The sequence below is a fragment of the Gouania willdenowi genome, chromosome 1, assembly GCF_900634775.1.
Source record: "Gouania willdenowi chromosome 1, fGouWil2.1, whole genome shotgun sequence".
Lineage (NCBI taxonomy): Eukaryota > Metazoa > Chordata > Actinopteri > Blenniiformes > Gobiesocidae > Gouania > Gouania willdenowi.
This window is the reverse complement of record NC_041044.1, coordinates 20,816,348-20,830,851: the sequence shown is the minus strand read 5'-3', so window position 1 is coordinate 20,830,851 and position 14,504 is coordinate 20,816,348. Positions and strand designations below refer to the sequence as shown.

The window sequence follows — 14,504 nt, the reverse complement described above, 5'->3', positions numbered from 1 at the left end:
TCTACAACACGTGTCAATAGCTTTAAAATAAAAAAAAAAAACAATGAATATTATCAAATAAACATGAACCACTTTCAATGTCTGCCTGATATGAATTGGACATTTTTTGTCATTGTAGTTTTCAACAGAATTAAAATGCTACTCTATGGTAATAGTTACAATACAAGATGAAAACAACAACTGAAAAATGCAATAGAATAGAATAGAATAGAGTTGAATAGGACCTTTATTGATCACCTGGAGGGGAAATTCACACGTTGCAGCAACAATAGAATAGCACACAGTGAGAACAAAATAAATACCAACATAGGATAATAGTGGGACATAAATAAGAAAAAAATACAAATATATTAAATACATTTAAATTAAATTTAAAAAGAATCGAAACAAACGAAACACGGCAAAAAACAAAACAAAGCACAACAAATGTGCAAATGACAAGTGAAGGAATATGGATGAGGGGATATCTAATCATTAAGCTTACTGTATGAAATACTCAGATAATAAAAGTATGTAACAAAAATTTTGTAGACATTGAACTGAATACTCTTGAGCATCTTTACAGGTTTTATCTAGTTGGTCTCCACATGGAGGCCACAGACGAGAACAATATGAGCTGCAGGACAATCGAGGAGTGAACAATCAAGTACAACTTCATTAAATCTCATTGTTCCTCTTTGAGATGTTTGCTGCCAGGTAAAGAAAATATAATTAAATAGATTTTAGGATTTGATTGTGGCATTCTTAGGCCCTTAAAATAACACTGGACAGTCACTTTCACTAGCTAGAGATACAGAGCATTAGATCAGCAGCTTGGACTCATGACCTGGCCCGAGCGTTTCATTAATCACAAGATTGGTAGTTCAATCACCTTCAGCAAGGCAGTGAAACCCGAGCTGCTCCCAGTTGTCAAACTGATGGGTAAGCCTATATAAACACAACCATCAGTGTGTGAATGGGTGGATTAGACCACGATTCAAAGGTGTTTCTTCCATTTAGTCACTGAAGCTTGACATTAGTGAAGTCTATTTAGAATTCAGAGCAGCTTTTTGATGGAAGAGACAAGCTACAAGAAGAACTTGACAGAAAAGTGTTTTGCAAGATAGAGATTTAATAAAATGTTATCAATTGATATACATATTTTGTAGGCCACCTTAAATGAAAAACTGGAATTTTAATGTGGCATTTCACAGGAAATGACAATTTTAGAGAACTTTTTTTTTTGTTACGGCATCAATAACACAAAACCCACTGGGCAGACTTGTTAATGTTTCAATGGCATTTCTGCCTTAGAGTAGTATTATATTAAAGGTTTAGAGGATGATTTTCCCACCTCTGCACATGCCTAACAATCATGAAAATCAATTTTCAAAGACTCGATGCGTACCGGGCACGAGCACATACGATGGCCCTTACATAAACATATCATCAGAATGACTGACAATTAGGAGGACCAATAGTTAAGATGATCCACCCAGAAGTTTTAGCCAAAATAACTTTGTCTACTTTTAAACGGAAAAACACTTTTGGGAGAAAATAGCCATGTAACATTATAAAGTACATCAATACTTCTCCCACAAAAGCTGGAAGTAAAGAAAAAAGACCAAAACAAGGATCCTGAGTTTGACTCATTTTCATGTAGCAGAGTTATGCACTTGTGACATTGGTCTGACATTGGTCTGACATTGGTCTGACATTGCCACAATGATGGTGAAGGAAGCAAAGTGGCCATCAGACAAGAGGCAGTGCTTATCTGAGGACCGGTACTCCCATAGGTTATCACTGGTGAGCTGTCCACCCAATCACTATCAAGACTTTTCTTGGATATCTCGGAGATTGCTTCTTGTAAAAATGTGCACGTGTGTGTGTGTGTGTGTGTGCGCCCCCTCAAGCTCAGCCTCTCTTACTGTCTGCACCATTTCCCATTCCTCTTCCCCCGGCCATTTCTCTTCCCGAGCCGTAAACACTCACGCTTACAGAAACATTGACACTCATCCTGTTAAAAGCAAGATGCTATGCCAAAAAAATGTCAAACCACTGTCTTACACATTGTGATTATTGGCAGGGTAAGATTAACTGTGCTCAGGAATTTACATACTTCAGCAATATATAATTGGTGTGACACATCACTGTAAAAAAACAAAAACAAAAAAAAACAGTCTCCTGGGTAATATCGCTGTCAAAAAGGACAACACGGTAACTGAATGTGCACTGCCACACAATATTGTCTAGTGAACTAATGAAGGCTATTAATATTGTGTACTGTAAGTTCATCCATCCATTCATTCAAGTTTACATTCCAGCTAAAGTTTTTTGATCACCCTATCTCTGAGGATCCATAAAACATCTGATACCTATAAAACTTTTCATAATAAATCAACAGAGCTAGCAGGTATCTCAAGGTCTCCACAAACTATTTAGAGCTGTATTACAAAGCTTGTGGTCAACCAGGGACCTCCTAACTCATAAAACAAACACTTACAAACCACCCAGCAATAAACATCTTCACAAACACATTTTCACTTCAAACACGTCACTGTAAGTAGAACCTAAAAAAAAAAAAAAAAACATCAAAAAAACAAGAACTTTGCGGTGTCAGCATGCTGTCTTCATTTACTTTAATAATAGAAAGAATGGTGGTGCCTATCATGTGCCATGAAGTTTAATAGCAAACATTATCCCACATTCATTTAGTGAAATAAATAAAATACTACTTTATCATTTGAGATGAGTTTCAGAAACTATGGAAATAATTGAATTTCAAAGGCCTTTGATCTGGTAGACCACTACTGACTATTGGACAAATTTAATGCAATAGGCCTAAAAGGAATGCTCTCTTATGGTTTAGTGCTTGTCTCCATAACAGACTTCATCTGTAGTTTTTGAAGATTCACAATCTGGTCAGTGTATTATGGAAAAAAGGTGTGCCACAGGGTTCTACTCTTGGTCCTCTTTTATTTTTTTTAATCTTTATTAATGATCTCCCTCAAGTGTGTACAAATTGTCAAGTTCATTTATATGCAGATGACTCTGCTCTATTTTTCAGGTTTCCAACTTGTCTCAACTTCAAATCAAATTTCAACTAAATCCTAAATTGGTCTAAAATGAATTCCTAAAGCTCAATATGAAAAAAACATTATGTATGCTTTTTGGCACTCACTATTTACTCCAAGCTGGAGACTTAAATATTCATTTTGACAATGGCTCCCCAATGACAAAGGGGACCTCTGGCAAGTATCTGGGTATGTGGCTGGACACTGAATTAAACTTCAAACCACATATTGATTATACATTAAAACGCACATATTCTTGTTTAATGCCTCTCTATCGGTCCTCAAATTGTTTCACACAAGTCAGAAAAAAATAATTGATCAGATTATTCGACCTATAATTGACTATGCAGGTGTAGTTTATCAAAATACATATAACATCCATCCAAATTCAATTAATGTTTTGTTTAACTCTTTGTGTAAATACATTTTAGAGATTGTGTAGAATTCCTGTATTATTACTGTATTGGAACAGATTTCCAAATGAATTAATTGCATGAAAAGATCATAAAATACCAGTGATACATTTGTCACATTTTTTTCACACACTGATGCAAATGGTAGATATTAACATTCTCATGGTCAGTTACAAAATTCCCCAAATGAAAACTGAATGAGACATTACTTCCACAATGCAAACAGCAAATGAGGCTGTGATTAGAGAGACATGGCCTTCCAGAAACTGCTGCACTGTCACTTTTACAACAGGGGAACAACTGACAAAAAACTACAGCTCTGTCCCTCAGTGACTGGGATGAACCAATTTGATACACATGTTTTTAACATAGTTTTATTTTTATTCATGTCTTAAAATGTGTTGTTTGACTGTTTCAGGTGATAACCTTAGATGATGATCATGCACGCACACACGCACACACTTTTTACCATTGAATAGCTTAGTGGGTAGCATCACGTAGGGCACTATGCTGGCTAGCAGCAAAGGCTTAATGCTGCCTGTCAAGTGTGTGCAAAACCTTTTAATCCATTCTGTGTTCACTCACATAATGAAGAGAGGCAGGCGAGGACCATAGAGTTTCTTCAGACTGCGGTTGTTGTTTTTAACATGCTTCCTATGCGGCTCTACAGAAATAATAATCATTTTACAGGATTTTAGAGACTCGTGAATCCTTAGGAATATCATAAGGAATGTCATAACCTTTTTTCATCAGAATACAAGCTGAAAAGCATTTTTTTTCTTGCAGAAATCGATCAATCTCTGGCTGCAGGGAAGAAAAAAAAATTGGTGCCACAAAAAGCCAGCACTTCATTCTCCTTTGACGACGAAGGTTGTTGGTCGGATCTCTTAAACTTGAGATATATCTTACCCAGTCACATCCCCTCCCACACCTCTGGTCCCTCTCTTATTGTCTTCTCATGCTCTATGTGCATATGTCCTAAAATATTCATGTCCATGTAGCCAGTGCCATCCCAGAATATCTGAATTGGAAGCCAAAGGCAGGGAAAATCATACTACTTTAAAATTGCATTGGCCATCTGCCAAGGTGAACCCCCACCCCCCACATACACACTATTATTGTCCTTGTCAATGTTCAAAGCTAAACATGCCAAAGCATGACACTGCATATTATTAAAAGATGCTAGTGTACTTTTTTTCCTGCTGATTCAGAGATTATCATGTGTGTGTTTTACTGCTTGCTCTTGGAAAGTTGCTCAGGGCATAACATCTGCTACCAACACAGAAAGTGAAATGCAAAATTGTGACAGCTGATTTTTTACAGTAAACTGACCCCATGCTCACGCTTGCTGGGAAAAGAGCAGCGTTAAATGACTGACTGATTCTCAATCTGCCACTTAAGCAACTGGGGGCTGATGCATTGTGCAAACTCATGTTCAGGGTCATGCCTTTGTCACTCAGAGATTCTCTAATGAGTGCCAGACAAGTATGTAGTGTTCAGCGTAGCGGAGCCGGATAACTAAATGTCAATCACAGCACAAGAGTCCTGATGATGAGGGAAACAGAAAGGGAAGGTCCTAAAAGTCTAAATGCAAACAGAAAATCTAACGTTCTCTTTTTACTGAATGCCTTAGGTTTAGAGCAACATTCTTACAGTGGGTACGGAAAGTATTCAGACCCCTTTAAATTTTTCACTCTTTGTTTCATTGCTGCCATTTGCATGGTCATAAGTATTCAGACCCCTTGATCAGTGTTGAGTAGAAGCACCCTTTTGAGCTAGTACAGCCACACTTATGACCATGTGATATTTCAGTTTTTCTTTTTTAATACATTTGAAAAAAAAATTTAATTTCTGGTTTTTTCTGACAAGATGGGTGCTGAGTGTATGAGAAATAAAATAAACTTTTTGATTTGTATTAACGAATGGAAAAAAATGGTTCGTTTTTTTTCCATTGGTCGAAGTTATTACAGGTTACAGCTGCTACAGATGATGGATTTTCTTCTACCCTTCTCAGAGCACATAAGATCTTAATTTCTGTCAGGACATATAGACAATTTCAACCAAGAACTTAAAAAGTGTATCTGGATAAAATCGCCTACCCTAGCTTTAAGCTTTAAAAACAAGCTTGACTTTTTTTTTTAATTTACGAAGATTTACAAATTTAGAACAGCATTAAAGTCTGTACTAAAAATCAGTTGTAAGATTTTTTTTTATTGTGTGCCAGTGGAATTGAGCATCTCTGAAACAAATCTCCCTTGATAGCCACTTGTATTGTACCAACATGTTTTCCATAGGCTGGAACTTTAGCGAAATACCTTAAAATATCTTTAAGTACCTCCACATCCAAACATTAGCTTTCTCTTGCTGGAGGAAAGTCTCTCGTGGCCTAATGCTGAGCAGCTCAGGGAATGCTTCATCAGAGGAGGTTGTAAACAGAGAGCAGACAGTGCAGCACTCATAGAAATGTTGTTTACCATGAATATTCAAATCTTACTAAACAATTGTATTCTCATTTCAAAGACATTTCATAGGATTATGTTTCAGAGGCCAATTGCTGAAGTGACAAATTCATCTGCTGATGCTTAAGTCTAGCAATACATACAAATGTATCATTAGTATCAATAATTAATCAATAACAAGAGGTCCATGACATATTATTGTGGGTAGCTTCTTCAAATATAGCATTTATGTGCAGTTATTAAAGCAAATAAAGACCGCATTGGGCAAGAAGCTGTTTAATAACCTTGCAGTCCTTGTCCTGGGTGGGTGGGGGTCTCCAGAGTGGCCTTTCTTCTGAGTCAGCTGGTAAAGAACAAGACCAGTTTGGAAAGCTGTGAACCTTCAATCCATGACGTGGGTCTCAAGTCCCTTTTGTTCACAGTTGTGCATCTGGAGATCCACATTGTGGTGCAGTAACACTGAATTGTCTCAACTATGCTTTGAGAAGCTGTGCAGGAAGATTGTCCCGTCTCAGCCTCTGCAGAAAGAAAATACTTTGCTACACATTCTTCTTCAGGTGGAAGGTGTTGATCATCCATGTGAGATCATTCGTGTTGTGGGCACCCAGCAACTTGGTGTTGCTGAAACTATCTATCTTACCTCGTTTCAATTTAAGTCTACAATCACTTATTTTGTCTTGGTGGTATTCAGCACCAGTTCATTACCAGAACATAAGTTGAACAAGTGCTGGACCTCCTCCCGATAGTGTCTAGTTATTGTGAGTATCAATAATACACCCCTATGGTGATGTCATAAGCAAACTTCACCATCGTTTGGAGGGGTTGATTGTGTTGCAGTCGTATGCGAGGGTGACTGAGGACACGGCCCCGTGGTGCACCTGTACTCACCTGTGTGAGTGTGGATGATGTCAGTTCTCTAATCCAGAGACTTTGCGGTGTGCAGGTTAGAAAACTGTAAATCAGGTGCCGAGTGTGGGGTCTAGTCCAAGTGGCCAAGTGATTGGATTTTATGTGTGGAGTTTGCTTGTTCTCTCTATGCCTGCATTCGTTTTCTCTGTCTGAAAACATGCATCTTAAACGTATTTGATTAGATTTTTTAAACTAACCATTGGAGTAAATTCATTTGATTAGATTATTTAACTTTTTTGACCAAACAGATTTATTTCAAAACTGAAAAAATCACATTAAAGATGATGTGTTGCGTATGATGGGTTGACCTACATTTCTAAAATGACAATGTGTACTAAGCCAAACCGTTGCAAATCCTACGATGAGTTGGCATGCCTCCAAAATGTATCTGAGTTAAACTACTTTAAGTTACTTTTACGTAGCTAATCGCACATTTGTTATGTGAAGCCATTTTAAAATACTAATCCTATTACATTGATACCATTACAGAGTGATGTCTACAAATGTGACACCACAAACATTTTCTTTTTAAAAAAAACTATACAAAGAAAAATGTATTTATTAAGTAAAAAACACAAAAAAAAGCCTAATGTTAAGATATCATTAGGTATGAATTAATTAAATTGAAATTGTGAGAGTACTTCCACCTTACAAATGTGCAGTCTGTTTCCATGGCCATGCGTTACGATTTGCAACAGTCCGCTCTGCAGGAAGCAAGTCGGTGCAGAGTTTCTTTCTCTACGCGGCAGAAATGGGTAGAATTTACGGTGGTGTCTTCAACACTGTTTTGACTCTTTTTTTTTTTTTTTTTTTCATTGGAATATCAGTGGAATTCATTAAAATCTCCATAAAACTTGCGTTACTGTGATTGTAACAAGTAATATATTGCGGATTTTTGTTTCAGTAATGCATTATATTACTGCGTTACAAAAAAAAGAAATATATTACAGTAACTTGTTACTTTTGTAATGCATTCCTCCCAACACTGCTTTCCAGATGGACACCAACATGCTTCAGGTAAAAAAACTGAGCCAGTCAAGAAGAAGTCCAACTCCAAAATGTGCAAAACACAATAAGAAACTTCAAAGGTTCTACAGGAACTACAGATGGCATTGGGTCATCAGAATTTTGCCATTTAGCTCCAGAAAGAAATTGAATAAACTGTCCAAGGACTGAATAAAAAGAGAAGGTCCCAACACAGCCCTAATAGGAAGCTGACCAAAGTGAGACAGAAGTATGTCAGGGTTAAAACAGAACTTTATTTCAAAGCTAAAATTGATAAAGAAATGTTGGTCCAACCTTGCAGAAAATTGACAACCGAACAAAACAATTCAATGTTCCATATTTTTTTCACTTTAAAAACATGTTATACAATACAAGGAGGGTGGTGACCTCCACCCTTCATTCTATGAACTTTTTTCTGCCACAGTCACAGTGGCCACGGTTACATGATGATTTTAATTCAGAATTATTTCTAACCAAATTAAATAATTCGGAATTAAAGTGTTCTGCTTCGTGTTTACATGGAAATGGTAATTCCCAAACAAGGTTTACATGGAAAACAGGTTTATTCCGCTTTTAGATAATTCCACTTTAGGTCCTGGGGGTTGGGAAGGCTCTGACTGGACAGGGGGAGAACATGACGTATCAGGAAAAACACACAAACCTTTTATTGTCTGCTATAACACAGACGACCACACATGAGAACTGTTTTCACCTTTATTTTGATTGTAGTTTTGAAGCAGCAGCTCGACAATAACAGTTTGGGACCAGAACTAATTACCGCCATTTACTCGCCTCCGGGTCCTAGTGCCAGCCGTCCAGTGAAGCATGTTCCTTTTACCGTGTTACCGAGTCCCGTGTGTGTTTAATCAGTCTGTGTGTGTCCGTGTGAAAGTCTGCATGTTTATGCCTCCGTCCATCCATCATCCATGTCCTTTTTATAGCTCTTACTAAATAGTCTAGGCTGGAGTCCGTGCCACCACCATCTTGGATTATGTCGTCAACTAGCGCGTCACACTACAAGTCGCGAAAAATGATGCAAAATTAACTTAAAGCAAAATTGACCAAGTTAAGCGTTCACAAGAAAGAGGAATTATCTTATTCGGAATTAAAACAGAATAAACTAAACCAGCCACCTAATTTGGAATTAACTTTAAATTACCGGAATTAAATTAGCAATTAGGAATTATGTGTTTACAAGGTCAGGTTAAAGAGGAATGAACTTTTATTCCACTTTAAAGAGGAATTAAAGCTCCCATGTAAACGTGGCCAATGTGTGTACAAATGCTACGCATGCATAGTTTATTTCAGAATGAAATGCATTTGCTTTATTAGTTTTATCTTATGTCCCAAATAATATTTGTATTTTTTTTTAATTTCAGCTTAGTTTTTTTTTATTAAAAAAAAAGGTAGATCCATGACACAAATGGCAATAAGTCTAAAGACAGACGCTTAACTAGATACTAAATAACCACATTTGCTATAAAACAGCAGTCATGACATTGATTTTGATATTTGCTGTTTTAATTTTGCTTTATTGGTTTTGATTTTAAAATGTAAATTTAATGATGTAGTAGCTCTACAGTGTTGCTTGTTCTTTGTTTTGTGTAAAGAACTTTTAATTGTCCTGTAAATGAATATGCTATATAAATAAACTTGAATTGATTTAAAACAGTTTTCAGAAATTAGGATTATTGCTTCATTGAGATTACCCCCACGAGAAGCTGTAATAGTCAGACACCCTGGTCCAATCAGAAGTTCATGCCTGGATCTTTTTCAACTCCCAAAAAGACTAAGTGATCCTGGTCAAAGTACAAGTTGCCCTGCTTTGATCATCATAGCCTCGCTTTTATAACCCAAGGTAAGCATTCTGGTCCGAGACTAATTCACAATGAAGGGCTTTAATGGCATAAAAACTCTGGTGCGAAGTTGAGTTCTTGGGCTGTGGAAGCATTAACCAAGTGGTAGTGAAAGTACAAAACAAACCTTAGAGGAGGAAGTTTGTGGGAAAAAAATCAGGTTTCTTAAAACAGTGGTTCCTCAAACTGGGGTCTGAAGACTAGCTTGGGATCCGTAAAACAATTTTTGAAAACTTGTCGTAATATTAAAAGGTGTTTAAGTATATGTGGGGACCAGTGCACCAATAAAACAAACATTCTTTACATGGACAGTCATACTTTGAAGATTGAACACATTTATATTCAATACAAGACTATACAGGTACAGGTACTCTTTTTAAGTTAAATTCTACTACAAAGATCTTAATGATTTAAATAGAGAAGTTTAAACAATAGATCATTGCTGTGGTATTTAGGGCTACAAATAGCAGTAAATTGTGTTTAATTGACACGATGATTATGACGGGGGTCCATACATTTTTTTTTACCCATAACAGTAACGATCCAAAATGTTTGAAAACCGCTGTCTTAAAAGTTTCCAAAAATAATCAAATAGATCCAAGGAATGCAGGTACGAACAAAAATCAAAAAGACAAATTAAAAACTCGTGCTGAAGAATAAATCAAGCCGTGAACAAAAAGGTATTGGCAAATCCTAGCCTAGGTACACAAAGCAGACCAGAGGGATAAAGCAAATGAACCAACAAACACATAGTGATCAATTACATCTGACATGGTGAAGGGAGGTAAATCAGGAGATGGGCAACACTAAGGGAAGAACAATAGGGAGAAAGAGAAACGTACTAATACATCAAACACACAATAAAAAAGGCTGGCAGTATTTAGAAATACACACACACGTTCCTTTAATCACAGAAAGGAACAATAACAGGAAATAACAACTCAGAGCAAACTGAAACCTCACTGACTGAACAATAAGTCAACTAAAACCCATGAATCTACTAAACTAACCTGTGGAGGAGGAGGCGGAGGAGGAGGAGAGAAGAGAAAAAGAAGAAAAAGAACCATGCAAGACTCAAAATTACAATCCTTTAATGACGAAGCCAACTGCTGCACTACTGTGTAATCTCACATTCAGCATGGAGTTTTAAAGGAAATACTAAAGGTGCGTTCACAACGAACGCGACTGCAGTCACTTCAATTGCTCCTAATGAGTCGCTTGAACATAGTGGTACTTTTTGGTCACTCCATCGCACACAATGACCAGGGAACAGTGTGTGTGTGTGTGTGTGTTCAAATTTTTCAACTTTGAGAGATGAGGTCGCGCTTGACCTGGTCGCTCAAATTATGCAAGTCACGTCGCTTGAGGGGGGATAACTTGAGATTGCGTCATTTACATTGATTTGAATGTAATCTGATCGCTTCAGTCGCGTTCGTGTGAACGAACCTTAACACAGAACAACATAATTCAGTGAAGCCCAACAGATATTCCAGCAAATAGAAAAACTGACAAAAGAACCTACATAAAACAAGACCAACATAAAATAAGTTGAAAGCACTAACAGAATTTCACAAGCCATTTTTAAGAATAATTCCACAAAACCCATAAACCTCCAGGGTAAAGACATTTATAGGCCCAGAATCTCTTAATAGATGAAGGACTTTGGATGAATTTCTCATCTTTGTCCAGAGTAAAGGTTAAAGCCTCAAACTTGCATAACAAACTGTTTAAGGATCACTACGACTGCATTTGAACTCAGAAACCCTTCATTTCACTGCAACTGCATTATAAATCCTCCATCACTGCAAAACAAATGAGCAAATACACAACACAAGGGCAAAACACAGTGTTTACTCACCGATTCCTGGCTCTTGTCCTTTGCATCATACACAGTTAGCTTGACTACTGTGTCTGGGTTTGCAGGATACTCTGATGGGAAGGTCACCCCCTTCAGAAACAGTGGGTCTTTGTTCGCCTGTCAGGGAGGGGGACAACGTCAGAGGTTGAGACGCAGCATGTGTGCACATGTGTGACAGTGGTGTACTCTGATGCACGTACTGAGTACTAAGGCACACATGGTCAGGAAAAAGCAGGAAGCTGAAAAAGGAAAGGAAAATGAGGGGGGGTGAAGGGGTGGACCTGGGTGGGTAAACGAGTCAGCAGCTTGGCTCAGGCTTCCCTCTCCCTTCCTCCACCCATCCCACCCTCCACTTCTTGGCACAAGATAAGGGATGCTAGGGACGTCCTGATGAGTTGGCGAATAGCTTTAACAAAACTACAGAAACAAGTCTAGTGCATGTCAGCAGCCACAAGTGTGTGGAGAGTTGGCATGGTGGCAGGATAGCAATGGGATCAAAAGCATCATCAGTGTGGAACTTTCAAATACTCAAAGAGTCCATTAACAAGTTTTTAAAAGTGTCTTTGTATTACCTTGCACTATTCAAAGATATCTCTAAAACAGCAGCTTTAAATTAGTTGAAACAATGGGATTTTTTTTTTACTATACAACTCCGAAAAGCAATCTGTGCGTTCCATCTGGTTACACTGTTTAAAGCCCCAAAATGCTTTAGTGGGTAAACGCTAACACAACCACATTTAGACAACAATGAAATCATTTTTGCAACAGATCCTCACTTACAGTAACTGAATTGCCAATAGCAGCGGGGCTTTTCTGAAAGGACTTCAGAGCCATTTAGCCACTTGCTGGTGTGTGTTTACGTCGTTTCAAAGCATGTTGTATTTACATCAGGGTTTTCCTCTTCCTCTGCTGTGCTCTGCTGGGCGTTTCTTGTATCCACCCATTTGGGAATATGTAAAACATACTGGTAACGAGACCAACACAAATGAAATTGGGGACCAAAAGTGTACAGTCTCCACCCAAGAGTTAACAAAGAAAAAAACCACATGAGTGACACAAGAGCAGTGTAGCTGTAAAATATTATAGCTGAGAGAGATTTGGTAAGATGTATAATAAACTTTGTAACCTTGTTAAACCTCACAAGAAGAGAAAGACCTTTAGAAAACAACACCGTACATATTATGCTGCAAATTGACTCCAACTTACACAATTGGACACCCTCCAGTTTTTAGCCAAACCAGCAGTTTTAAGTACAGTGCCATAACAACTGGATTACTCCCATTCCATAGTACTTAACCTTAAGACCATATGTACAGTTGTTTGGATCAATGGTTAAAACAAACTTTGGTAACACTTTACTTGTAGAGTTACACATAAAGGCTGATATTATGACATGACACCTGTTATTAGCATGAATAATGTGTCATGAAAGCTGTCATTAAGTGTCGTTCGTTACCCTAACCCCACTAGATCCCTCTACCTAACCCAAAAAATGCCAACATAGCTCCAAAGGAGTCATAATTTAGCGAACGACACTTAATGACAGCCTTAATGACATCCTATTTGTGCAAATGAAAGATAAGAACATCGTAATGTCAGCCTTATGTATAAAACTTAAGTAAAGTGTTCCCTTCTCTTCTATTGCTGAACGTTTTTTAAACCATCTTTACATGAAGTTCTGCAGCAGTAGGAAAGCTTTATCAGCCACCGTTTCTGAGCTAAGATTACTGCCAATATAGAGCCAGAGCTTGAATCACAATCTTAGGTCTTTGTAAAAAATGCTCCCCAACCCACAAAAAGCACACTTTTGTGTTCAGCACACAGTGCGAAGAAACGCATCACCCCATTACTGCACCATTGATCACACTGCTCTTTCAATAATCCCCATGGGCTACAAGTCAATCACCTTTGATTCCTTCTACCCCGACATGGTAACATTAACACCAGAGCCCTTTGCCGCCCAGCAATGAATCTCTGCAGCTTGTGTGCAGAAACATCTTCTACACACAACCAGTGCAGACACAGTGGAACCAATGCTTAGCTTTGAGCCAAGTGTGCAGATTTTATCAATAGAGTACAGTAACAGTATTATAATCGTGACGGTGCAGGTAAAAACACACACATACCCCTGCAACCCCCTCTTTTACACACTGAATAGCCCCTATTCAGACCTTACCAGCATACTTGCCAACCTCTGCTGTGTATAAATCTTCTTAGTGTGGTTGATAGGCTGAGATGAGCTAAATTGGTGAGCCTGTCTCCATTTAAAGACTGAATAAACTAGTCAGTCATCCAAGTGGTCAACATATGCTTTGGGGAAAAAGCTGCCTCTCTCTTGCCTCGGAGTCCAAATGGATTGCAAACCTCAGAGGAATGGCCAATTTAGGGCATTAAGGAGGGTCTGTGTTTCTTTGTAATTGGCTTGGAGGGGAAGTTCTACTCTTCTGACATGAGTCTATCCACACAGGGTTTTCACCCTCTCTTGACCAGTCATATTATTGTACACAGAGAAGCTGGATTGCATCAAATCCAAGCAGGGAGTCTATGCTTAGCTGGAATCCTTTTGCATTGCAAGAAGTGGTGGTACTTATTCTCCAGTTCCATCACTCCTGGTGCTGTTGTGCACACATTAGAATCAGTCAGTCTTTAAATACTGACGAGTATATTCTGGTAAATAAAAAAATATCATTTTTCAAATCGAGTTCATGTCAGATTTTTCTACCTGCACACCTTTTTGATTTTCCTCACGTGAGTTTAGGCATACCAACTACTCTTGAAAGCTCTGTGTGCAACATTTATCAGACTTTGGTCAAAATTGAACAAAAAGCTCCAAACATCTGAAGTGAGCTATTTGGTCTGCAGATGGGAACATCTTATGGATGTGAGTCTTAAAAACAAAAACTGACGAGGTTGTTTGGACCTGTCATAGAGGCGAAAGAAAAACCAATAGA

The 14,504-nt window shown here is 38.0% G+C and overlaps 1 protein-coding gene across 4 annotated transcripts in view; it reads right to left on the bottom strand.

Annotated features, from left to right (window-relative positions):
- Positions 1 to 14,504, bottom strand: part of inpp4b (inositol polyphosphate-4-phosphatase type II B) — a 330,847-nt gene that overhangs the window by 161,513 nt on the left and 154,830 nt on the right. For 3 of the 4 annotated variants that reach the window (XM_028466420.1, XM_028466336.1, XM_028466506.1), the window contains one exon: positions 11,554 to 11,670. In XM_028466420.1, coding sequence (XP_028322221.1) covers positions 11,554 to 11,670 — 117 coding nt within the window. Of the gene's footprint in view, positions 1 to 11,553; positions 11,671 to 13,729; positions 13,894 to 14,504 lie in introns of those variants that run through there. The other variant, XM_028466586.1, reaches the window with a different exon arrangement.